Consider the following 11,726-nt stretch of genomic DNA (forward strand, 5'->3'; position numbering starts at 1 on the left):
CCGGACCCCAAAAAGATGAAAAAAGAAGAGTTTATCTTAAATTTGATTTACACTGCGCAAGATATTGATTTACTCTGAACTCTTAGTGTTGAATTTTGATAATACCAAGGGTGTGATTTTTCACTTAGTATAAACTTGACTAACTCTCCTTAGTGTTGTGTGAAATATTAACTCTTTGTAAAAAATGTCACATACTTGCACGCGCAACAAAAGCAGCTTGACAGAGGTTGCAATGATGACTTCAGCCAGAGGGTGGCGTCAGAAAGTACAGTATTAAAAGATTAATAAAGTTACGTACACCACATTTAAATGATAATAATAATAATACAATTACAAAATGCAATAGGCTGATTGTAATGGCTCAATTGAAGTTAGTCGTTTCTTCATTGCTAGTTTAGTCCTATGACGCTTTTGTAAAAAAGAAGTAAAACTGTACTGCTGTACTGGAGTCAAATTCATTGATGTTAATTAAATGCCCAATGCTTAAATTACACAAAAAATAAATGGTGCTAAAAAGTCAAAATTCCAACATTTACCGGTACTTGTATAGTAATCATAGTGATAATACTAATTTAATTTACATTTATTTAGTTTTGCATTCTAAAGACCTATCGATAAAATAGGTTATACATTTTACAATACATATAAAAGCAAAAGTATACATTACATTTCATGTGAACTATGAGCAATGTTGAGCTTCATTGAAACATGATACTTTTAATCGCTAAACGACAGCGGTTTCCACAATACAAAGAAAGTACTTTTGCTACGGTCAGCCCAAAGGCAAAATCTCTTGCGTGAGTTTGATCACGGGGCGCTAGTATGGCTGTCCCCTCTTTTCAGTCTACAGTGAACTTTTAACTAATTTAAATTTTCAAGTTTTTTTACTAAGCAGCTTTAAAGTCAAGCGACACGGAATCCTTGAAAAACACCAAACACAATAAAATGTAAGTTTAAAATAGTTACTTTTTAGGAAATTCAAGAACACAGTTAATATAAATAAAGCTTTTTTTAACGCAACAAATTTAAAGTTAAACACAGGATCCATGAAAAACACACAAAATATAAATTGAAATATTCATAGATTTACCCCAAAAAATTCATGAAATACACAGCTTTTACACACTGAACAAGTTAAAAGTAAAAAAAAAAAACATAGAATCCCAGAAAATGACAAAATATAAATTAAAAATACCAACTCTTCAGTGCTATAAATAAAATATGAAATACACAAAATATAACTATTTACAACTTTTAAACAATTTAGTCTAAAACAACACAGAAACCCCTGAAAACATGCAAATAATATTAATTAAAATGTGTAAAAGAAAAAGATCAGCAGTCTTTACTGAAGATTGGCATTTAGAAGGAGCCTCAGCCTTGAGGAACTGATTGGGCTCCTACTGTCTTTGCTAGAAAATTAACTCTCCTTTGGACATTTGGCCCCTTTTCCTTCTTAGTCCAATTTCTTTTACATTCTTTCTTTCATCTGTATTGCACTTTCTCCTCTTTTTACGGTTTATACAGGTCCTTAAAACCCCTGAAATTGTTTGAATTTTAATGTTATGTACTTGAGTTTTGGGTGAAGTGCTTGATATTGTCTCTACGTTTCACAACAAGTCTGCTTGTAAATGCTTGATATTGTTTCCACGTTTCACAAGTCTGCTTAAAAATGCCATTACATTTCTTCCCTCGTAATTAGCGGCAGCTGGTATTAGTTTGTTTGGCAATGTCCTCCGAAGAATAGTCACCCTCTATGGGTCGTGCCCATGAGCATTATCTCTTTTTCTCTCTCCTCTCTCGCTCTCTCTTGAAGGTGCCTGTGACTGATCAATATAAGTGGCATCATGTTTGTGTTGTCTGTTTAGTATAAACAATTAGAACGTTTAAATGAGATTAAAGTCCCAGTTCATTGAAACAATAAAGGTATATAATATAGAAGCATAATATTAAAAAATATATTTCATTTGGTGCATAAAATTTCATTATTATTGGTTATTCATCATTAAAAACAAAAAAATCTGAAGAACGTTTTGTGAGCCGAAAGAGCTGGCTATTTTCAGTAAGCCAAGCTGAAAGTGCCGGTTCTCTAAAAAGAGCTGGAATTCTGATACTATTCTCAACCAGGAGAGAGAAAAGCATTTTAGAGGCAGAACTGAAATGTACTGTGTTTTTTGGTTTGCAGCTCCATCCATGTGGACGCCCCACCAATTATTCCCACGCTGACCAACAGCTACGTTCACGGAACGTCGTCCTTCTCACTGCTCAACGCCACTATTGGTGATACGCTGATGCGGGCAGCTGACGCCTGGCCAGACCGCGAGGCTGCCGTCTTTGTACGGGACGGTGTGCGCAAAACCTTTGCGCAGTTCCACCAAGACGTGAGTGCATGCTTATCTTTTGGGCCGCCCAGATGCTGACCTTTGGCCAACAAGCTGAGGAGCCAAATGTCACCTACTAACAGGGCAAAATTTCAATCAGCAGATTTGTTTTAGGGTTTGGCTTAAAGGATCCAAATGCAAAAACGCAAGTGAAGCTGGCAGCTTTTTTTGGGGGTAAAGAAAAATAACAAAAAGCGCTCCACACTGGGAGGAAAGGATAAAATAGGCAACACAAATACACTCCAAAACTCAGTGGAATATAAGAAGTATTTTGTTGGCACTATATGGGCGTCAAAGAGTCAGGAATCAGGCACTGGCTGGTGGGAACGGCATCAGTATTTATGGCACAAATGTCCTGTTAGGCTGGATAAAGCACGTGAGAAAGATTTCTAAATCCCTTCACAGAGGCATCCAAATTAACCATAAATAGCTTTAAAACACATATTCCTGATCACTAAAAGACATTCAAATAGTAAATGAATATTAAAATACAGTAATAAGAAAAATCTTATGATAATATAATGACTACAAGGCCCTACCCAGCGCTGGGACAAGCTAATGCTGGTCGTGAGCGGTCTCTAGTGGTAGCTATTGGAAATTCTTGTAACAGGATTATTGTTTGAAAGACATCTCTAATTTTCTATATCTCAAGAAGTTTTTCTGTCAAAATATCACTATATATCCAAAACTGGGGTCTGACAAGAAAATAATTGTCCTTTAGTTTTTGTTTTGATAGCATGCCTGCCTGCGTGTGTGCTTAAGGACTGCAGAATTTTTTTAGTGCCATGAGTCTTTTTGGCCAGCCATTGGCTGGCCTGTGCTTACAGTTACATGCTCAATTTCAGGTGGAGCGTGCCGCCGCAGGTCTGCTGGCGGTGGGCATGCAGCCGGGAGAGCGCCTTGGCATGTGGGGACCAAACACCTACGAGTGGCTGCTCATGCAGTTTGCCACGGCCAAGGCAGGAATCATCTTGGTGGGTGCTGCTCACTGCATAATGCAGGGAAAAAAATTTGCGCCCTACTCTAACTTCTTCTTGCATGGATGCAGGTTTCCATCAACCCCGCCTATCAAGTAGAGGAGGCAGAGTTTGCGCTCAGAAAGGTAAGCTAGGGTATAGGAGTGTATGTGATCACCTAGGTGTGTAATGTTGTATGTGCATGCAGGTAGGCTGTAAAGCAGTGGTGTGTCCTGAGGCGTTCAAGACACAACAGTACTGCGAAATGCTTAGTGAAATCTGCCCGGAGATGGAGACATGCCCCCCCGGCAACATCCACTGCCAACGGTAGGATGAGCAGTCAACTGTCAAGAACCATTGGTGTGGTGCGAAAACACAGTGCAGAAACACAGATTAGTACAGTAACAGTGGTCTTTTATTGAGGCAGGGTTTATTACACAGGGTTTGGTACACAGGGACCTATGTAGCGAGGCAACAATCTTGGCCCAAGAGGCAATGGTGAGGGCTTGGTGTTCCAGTAAACCCAATCAGCGAAGGCGACAGTCCAAGAGTTCGTCAAGGCTTCGGTAGACTGGAATAACGGAAGACAGAAAAGAGTACTTGGGTTGTGACAAGGAAGCCAATGAACTAGTTCAGAGCCAAGGGGAAAGAGTGTTTGAACAGTGAGCAGTGACGAGGGAGAGTTGTGATAGGAGGGAAATCAGGCCAAGTGACCGCAGCTGTGAGAAGGGAAGAGTGGCCAATTAATGTTAGGTCAAAGGAGATAGAAGGTTAACCTACAGTGACGCAGGAACCGGAGTGTAGGAACGTGACAGCCTTGCCAGCCAAATTTTGCCTGTGGACAATTGACCTGGTACTCTTGTCTCTGCAGACTTCCCGACCTGCGATGCGTCATCGTCCTGGACGGCAACCCCCCCGGAACTTTCCACCTAGATGACGTGATGCAGGCAGGGGACGGGCGCGCCATGCGCCAGCTGCATGAGCATCAGAGCAAACTCTCCCCTGATGATCCTATCAACATTCTTTTCACATCGGTAGGTTGCACATGAATGCTACTTATCGTAATTGAAATTGGTGCTGCCTGCCAGCTGGTTAAATAGATAGATAGATAGATAGATAGATACTTTGTTCATCCCCGAAGGGAAATTAATGGGAAGCAGAATATTGATGGAGCCACTAAAACTTTCTCCTGTGACATGTTATATTTTTTGTATACAGGGATGTGATTTTTCCGACTATAGTCGGAATTCCGACTTTTTCACTTTCACTTTTTCACTTGCGTAGCAAACAAATTCAAATCCGACTGTCTCACTCTTACCTTTATTGCTCTGGCGCACCCTGGCGGCCGTTAGAAAAATTGTCCGCATTGTTGCACAAGCTGCAGGGACTGAACTGCTTTTGAACTTACCTTGCAGTATTTACAAAAAAATCAGTTATGTGGGCAAATTATTTTGTTTTTTAAATATTCTAAAGATTTTACTTAAATGATAAATTTAAGCATAGTTTTGGACAAGTAAATTGCTTAAAACCCAGGAGCTTCGGGGGGGGGTCGCCCCCCCTGCGCCCCCTCACCGGGCTACGCCCTGGACCCCCTGGGGGGGCTGCGGCCCCCAAACCCCCAGCTAGGTTTCAGACTTTTTCTCCTCACGTCAATCACATCCCTGTGTATATCATTTGAATGTGCGACATCAAGCACGTTGTTGGACAGCTCATGCTCCTCAAAAGCCGAGTCATGAGTTTCTTGGCTGCCCACTCGGGTGGTGCGAAAGGAGATAGAGGGAGAGAGAGGGAACCTACAGAAACACCAGAACCAAAGTGCAAGAACATGACAGTTTGTGTGGTACAAAATGGTTTCCAATAACATCATAAAAAAGTTGTGTAATGAAAGTCATTAGTCTGAAAAGTACAGGCGAATAATGGTCTATGTCCCGTAAAAAAAAAAAAAAGAGTCCAAGAAAGAGGACATAATCTGGCAGTGATGGACGTTTAATGATAATAGCAAGGTTCTAATGCAGATACACTACAGTCAAGCTTTAAGTCTTAATGTACTGATAATGACAAGAAAGTTTTAACTCTCACCTGATCCGACCTCATCAGGTCACACCCACCTGCATGAATGTGGTAACACTTGATTCCTGGACAGGCAACAATGCCGGCTGTATGAAAATGGAATCCTCTTGACCGCTAATGTTATTTACAGCTGTATGAAAATTAGATCCTCATGATTCAAATGTTGGGAATCCAGATCGCATTAGGAGATTTTAGGTGGCAGTATGTGAAAGTTTCTGAGTCCACCGTCTGAAATATTGTCTTAGTGATTAGGGGTGCATGATTTTTGATAAAAAAAAAAGAAGCTATTTTTCAGACCAGTATTGGAGGGCTTCTCTTTACGGAGAAAGAAAGCAATTTAGAGAGCAGGTGGCTAACTGCATGCTAGCATCGGGTAACTTCAGGAACGTCTCCGCGATGGCAAAAACACAACCGTCCCAAAGGTAGCGGTTTCCTGCAAATTGAAGCTCCAGGTCATCAGTTTAACAGCTAATGGATCTGCCGTTGGTGTCTAGCCAGGCTCGGCAGGAGTTGTTAGCCTAGCCGTAGCAGTAGCTTTGAAGCCTTGCTATTGCTTTCACTCCCAGCTCCGTCTCAGTTGATTCCTGGTGGTCACGATTTCTTTGCGCTCTTCTGACTATTCTCCAGGTCCGTTTTAATTGATGAATTTTTTTTCAATGTAACGAGCCGCTAAAGCTACTAGCTGTTGCTTTTGTTTTCGTGACGCTTACCACTGCTGTTTGACTGATCGCATACACCAGCCTATCACAGACATGCACACAGTCACACCTACCCAACACACACTTCCCTCTGATTGGCCACTACCGTTAAAACCCAAATTGTGAAAATTCTCGTTGGCCAAAAACTCAATCACTCAAAATAAAAACCTGTAAATTCTTGAAAAACAAACTCAGTGTCTTGTGATCGATTACGTCCAACCCCAACACTACGTCACAGCGCAACATTGATTAGATTTCTGTTAACCATGCAGCCTTAGTAGTGTCTTACTTGGTACCACTGAAGTGTCGCATCAATCTGTTCATAGGGAACGACAGGTCGTCCCAAAGGCGCCACGCTGACACATAACAATGTGCTGAACAACGCTTTCTTCGTGGGCAGGCGTGTGGGCTTCCATTGGCGGGTGAGATACCGGCAAGGAGCTTGAACGTTGACAGCCTACTGCTCTGTCCCCATCTGCCATTTGTTTGTCGTACGCAGCCTGCCACGCGCATCTGCCTGCCCGTGCCGCTCTACCACTGCTTTGGCTCAGTGGGCGGCGGCATCTGTATGGCAGTCCACGGTGTCACACTGGTTTTTCCATCGCCCTGGTATAGCGGCAAGGACAACCTGGAGGCCATGCAGAACGAGAAGTAAGTCCGCCGGCGTCACGGCCTTGGCGATAGGTCAGCCATGCGAAAGTGGCAAAGAGACAAAACGTTCTTTCGTTTCGCAGGTGCACCTTTGTTTATGGGACCCCCACCATGTACGTGGACATGGCAAGTCAGCCTGACGTTCGGCAATACGACCTTTCGTCTATGGTATCAGGTGAGCGGCTGATGATGTCTATAACAGTACAGAGATCCCTCGGTTTTCGTGGTTAATGGGGACCAGAACCACCCGCGAATAGTGAAAATTTGGCGAACTGTGAAAATTCACAAAGTAGCGTCGCCCCTTCATAAAATTCCCCGAGGGTTAGATTTACCCTGATATGACGTAATTACCGACTGAGAGTATATGGCTGTAACAAAATGACAACCATAGACCTACAAACAATAACACACAACACATAATTTGTATTTGTATTATTCTTTTCTTTTTTCTTTTCAGTCATGTTGCAACAAATGACACATAACAGAATGAACAAATCACCTGAAAAGAAAAAAGGGATTACAGGTTAAAGGCTTATAAGAGACCCGTCCCCAAAATAACATTGGACGCCTCTTCAATTAATCATATGAACAAATGATCATGTCTTTAATGATTATAACAATCGTTTGTTAATCTATTTAGAAATCATCAGATGTTTAAAAATATACAGTATTTCAAAAAATGCTTCTTTTCATATCCTTCTCCTTACTCTCAAACAACAATATAATATGTAAAACCTGGGACAAATTAAGTTTTTCACGAAAAAATGCTTATTAAGTGGGATAGGACGTGCACCAAGAGTAAGTTACAAGAGCCTGACGAAACAAGGTGAGCGCCTGTGCCACGCCCCCCCCTTCATTGCATTTCTGCAGTTTAGATGACATCAGCCCAATTTAGGCTCTTCTCCAGTGTCGTCTGTTCATAGTTGCGATTAAATTAATGGTTTTATTGTCATTATACAAAAGTAAAACGAAAATGGAGGGCTTCTCCTTTCAGTGTACAAAAGCAATTTTAGAGAGCGTGGGGTGTCTTTGAATTGTGCCGGATCGCCGCGATGATTGAAAAAAATTTGTCTCAAATGTGGCAGTTTTCCATGAGTTGTAGCTCCAGCTCATCCATTTCATGGCTAATGGACCTGGCGTTGGCAGAATGCAGGGTTCGCAACGGTGGCTTAGGAGAGTTGTTAGCCTAGCAGTAGAAGTAAGCCGAACCACTCTTGCCTTTTCCTTGACGCCGCCCCAGTATTTTCTAGAACACGATAACAATCCATGGAGCACCCGGAGTGCTGCTGATCCCCATTTCATTGCACTTCTCTGACTTTCATCAGAGCCCGATTTTATTGATAAATTAATTTTCAATGTAACGAGCTGGTATAAGCTATCTGGCGCTATGCTGCAGTTTGTTTTGGGATGCAGCCAATTTTGTACCTGCCTGTCAGCATGCACCAGCCTATCATAGTCGTGCACATGGACCGTCCCACCCATCCAACACTGAGAGCCCTCCTTAAACTGTCCCTGCTGTCTGCACATACAATGATATCAATGACAATAAAGACAAAATCAATTCAATTAAAGAATTGAGTGAACCAGCGATAATTTAAGCGCAAAGTAGCAAGGGGGCTTTGTTCTACAATACTGTCATAACATTTGTCGCATTTTTAAGCGGTTTGTGGACTTCTGATTACCTTTGATTTCCAAAAGAGGACTCCGTTTTATTTAAATCCTCGTAGAAATTTGTATCTATTTTACATAACATGGACCTTACAGAAAAGGAGTTGACATCAATGTCCGCCATCTTGCTGCTATGGGTACCCAAAAACCTCAAAAAGGCTGGGCTCAAAAACGCTAAGGTTACTTCTAGTCGCCATAGTCTGTTTTCTTTCCCATGTGCTTTTTAGCACTTGCTTTTCGTCGCACAAAACCAGGTATGTCAAACTCAGTTTAGCTGCGGGGCTGAATCCAGACTTTCTGTTCTGAGGCGAGCAGGATCAGTAAAAGAATGTCAACTCCAAATTTTTAGTTTTTTTATCGTATATTGCTTAGTCATTGTGCCTATTTTAGTAACCTACCCTACATATTGTAATCTCGGATGATGAGAGTTTTTTACCAAACACAACACATTTATTTTAACAGTTGAGTGAAAGCAGTTTTATGCCTGAACCAAATCACTATGCTATACAAACTCAACACCGCCCTCTAGCGACCAAAGAGAGCATTTGGTTTATTTTAAAAATGATAACTTTTTATCAAAATTACCTAGAAGATCGCTTCTTTTTTTGACACACTCAGAAGTTTGTGGCGGGCCGGATTAAATCTTTTAACGGGCCTGATATTTGTGATGGCTGCACTAAACCATACAGCAACATCTAGTGGTCAAGTAATGCACACTATTGCTTTGAAGCAGGGGTGTCAAACTCATTTTAACTCGGGGGCCACATGATAGAACAAATATTGTCTCGGGGGCCGGACTAGTGTATTAGAGAGAAAGAAAAAAAGAGAGAAAGAAATAAGAGAAAGAGAGGGAGACAAAGAAAGGAGAGAGTGTGTGAGAAACAAGAGATAAAAAGAGAAATAGTGAGAGAATGGGAAATAAAGAGAGAGAAAGAACGAAATCCAAAGAGAAGTGGAAAGAGAGAAGGAGAGAAAAGAGAAGGGGAGAAAGAGGGAAGAGGAAAGAATGTGTGAGAGAGAGAGAGAGCGAGCAAAAGAAGGTAGAAAGAGACAAAGAAGAATAAAGAAAGAAAGAAAGAGAGAGGGAGAGAGAGAGAGACATACAAGTAGAGCATTTGTGAGAGACACCTGGCTTTGGCAACATCAATTGGATATATTTCAACCTGCAGCTTGTTTTTCTCTTGCGCTTCTCTGAGCGTTGTTGATCCGGCCCGCGAGGCGCCTGTTTGACACTCCTGCTTTAAAGCATTGGTCACAGCCTGGGCAACTGTGGCCACCTATGTAGCCATCTGCCGCCAAATTGTGAATTTGTGAGTGAAGGAAAAACGCATCCTATGTAGAGTGTATTTTAGTGTCCATAAAACGCTACATAAATCAAATGGATTACTATAGTTATCATAATACATTTGTAACAATGGTTTAAAAAAGTCCCTTTTATTAACTACTGAAAAATGTATGTGTGCTTAAAGTTGTGTCTTTACCCTCCATATTTCAAATCAACCTGTAATTCCTGTGTGGCTGCGTCTTGATTTGCATATGTCTCTATGTGCACGCGCAAAATGTAAATTTACCAGAGTTAAATATGGTTTGGATTGAAATAAATATGCAAGTCTTTTAACTCCTCTGGTGTTCTTCCAACAATGGACAGAGTAATAAGGAACACAATAACTGTTGGGGAGAAAAATAGAGTTCTCAATGTCATTCTTACATATTAATTTAAGAGTTAATGCAACAACAGTAGGTAGTTATTAACAGGGGACGTGCAAGTACCTGAAATCCTTAAATGCTTGAATTTTAATGTTGTGTTTAACAATTCTCGAATTTTTGGGGAAGTGTTGAATTGTTGCCATGTTTCTCTAAAAAAAAAAAGATGTCAACACTGCTTTCTGGTGGATTTGCTTTGCCATTGCATTTCTTCTTCCCTTGTGAATAACTGCAACTGGCATGAGTTTGAACGCATTTTCCTATAAATCATCACAGCCCCCTATGGGCCCTGCAAAAATGTAAGGTAGTGCTTACCAGTTGCAAATTGTAATGTGAAGAACTTCCTGCAACTGAAAAGACAAGCTATATATTAGATTTTCACCCAACCCATATAGAAGATTTGTCTCAAAAACAAATATATTCGCGAATTACTCAAGATCTAAAAGTTATTTGTCTTGATAAATGCACATGCTTGATGGAATATCTTAATTCGCTGAAATATTTGTGGCCCAGCAAAATACATGATTAACCCCAGGTTTTTTTCTTTTCCCGATACTGGAGAAATTGAAAAATTGGCTTTGAAAGTCCTTAAATTGTGTTCGAGTTTGGCTATAAAAAAGGTGTACTATCTTTGTGTTGAGTAATGTTAAATTTGATTTACACTGCGCAAGATATTGATTTACTCTGAACTCTTAGTGTTGAATTTTGATAATACCAAGGGTGTGATTTTTCACTTAGTATAAACTTGACTAACTCTCCTTAGTGTTGTGTGAAATATTAACTCTTTGTAAAGTACAATTGACTCTGAATGTGCAAGTCTACGTTATGTGGACATTTTACACTTTGTAGAAAGTAATATCTATTCACTGGTGTAGTTTTAAAATTCAATTTCACTGTGCAGGAATCATTGCTGGCTCGCCATGCCCGGCTGAACTGGTTCGGACTGTCATCTCCACTATGGGCATCAAGGAAATCATGGTTAGTCGCAGGTTAAATGACTTAGTGCAGTGTTTCTCAATCAGTTTGCTATAAGACCTTTGCTAATTGTGCCACAGGCAATCGTCTCATTTGATCAAATTGGTGAAAAAGAATAAGTATTAGTAAAATGCGTACCATTGTCGAGTGTGAGAAAGGCAGGGGCTGTGCCCACCCACGGACACGCTCTGCCCATCCAAAGAAAACTGGCAGCGCATATGCTATCCCATTCATAGTGTAATGTTGGTTACTTTTGTGTGTGTTTAGCCCCTTTTCCACTACATGCTTTTTTGGGTTTTCCATCATAAAAAAGTAACCGGTTCTTATTCCTTGGGAGGCCGGCCTTAAGTACCCTCTCTGTTGAGGTTCTCTACCCCAGACAGGAGGCTTTAAAAAGTCACGTGCATCACTGCTGACCAACAATTCGTGTGCTCCGTCAGGGCACTGCTGACCAGTGATTGTTCAGAGAGGGTAATAGAGAAAGGTTCAGTTCGTCCTCAACGCCATTTTTAAAACAACGTTTGTATTTTGTGGCAACAAACACTATTTCCATTATCGCTAGTTTTAGTGTGAGTGTGCTTCTGGTTTGAGACGAAGATGTCAAGACGCAGCACCGACCTTTA

At 41.0% G+C, this 11,726-nt stretch overlaps 1 protein-coding gene across 1 annotated transcript in view; it reads left to right on the plus strand.

The window, feature by feature from the left end:
- The window catches only part of LOC148346993 (medium-chain acyl-CoA ligase ACSF2, mitochondrial-like), a 47,581-nt gene that overhangs the window by 1,620 nt on the left and 34,235 nt on the right, over positions 1-11,726 (plus strand). The window contains exons 2-10 of the mRNA XM_088322906.1: positions 2,186-2,381; positions 3,227-3,355; positions 3,430-3,483; positions 3,546-3,664; positions 4,209-4,371; positions 6,432-6,527; positions 6,605-6,756; positions 6,840-6,931; positions 11,030-11,106. Coding sequence (XP_088179032.1) covers positions 2,186-2,381; positions 3,227-3,355; positions 3,430-3,483; positions 3,546-3,664; positions 4,209-4,371; positions 6,432-6,527; positions 6,605-6,756; positions 6,840-6,931; positions 11,030-11,106 — 1,078 coding nt within the window. The remainder of the gene's footprint in view (positions 1-2,185; positions 2,382-3,226; positions 3,356-3,429; positions 3,484-3,545; positions 3,665-4,208; positions 4,372-6,431; positions 6,528-6,604; positions 6,757-6,839; positions 6,932-11,029; positions 11,107-11,726) is intronic.

Source organism: Urocampus carinirostris, chromosome 19 (genome assembly GCF_059441175.1).
Source record: "Urocampus carinirostris isolate Australia breed hairy pipefish chromosome 19, RoL_Ucar_1.0, whole genome shotgun sequence".
NCBI lineage: Eukaryota > Metazoa > Chordata > Actinopteri > Syngnathiformes > Syngnathidae > Urocampus > Urocampus carinirostris.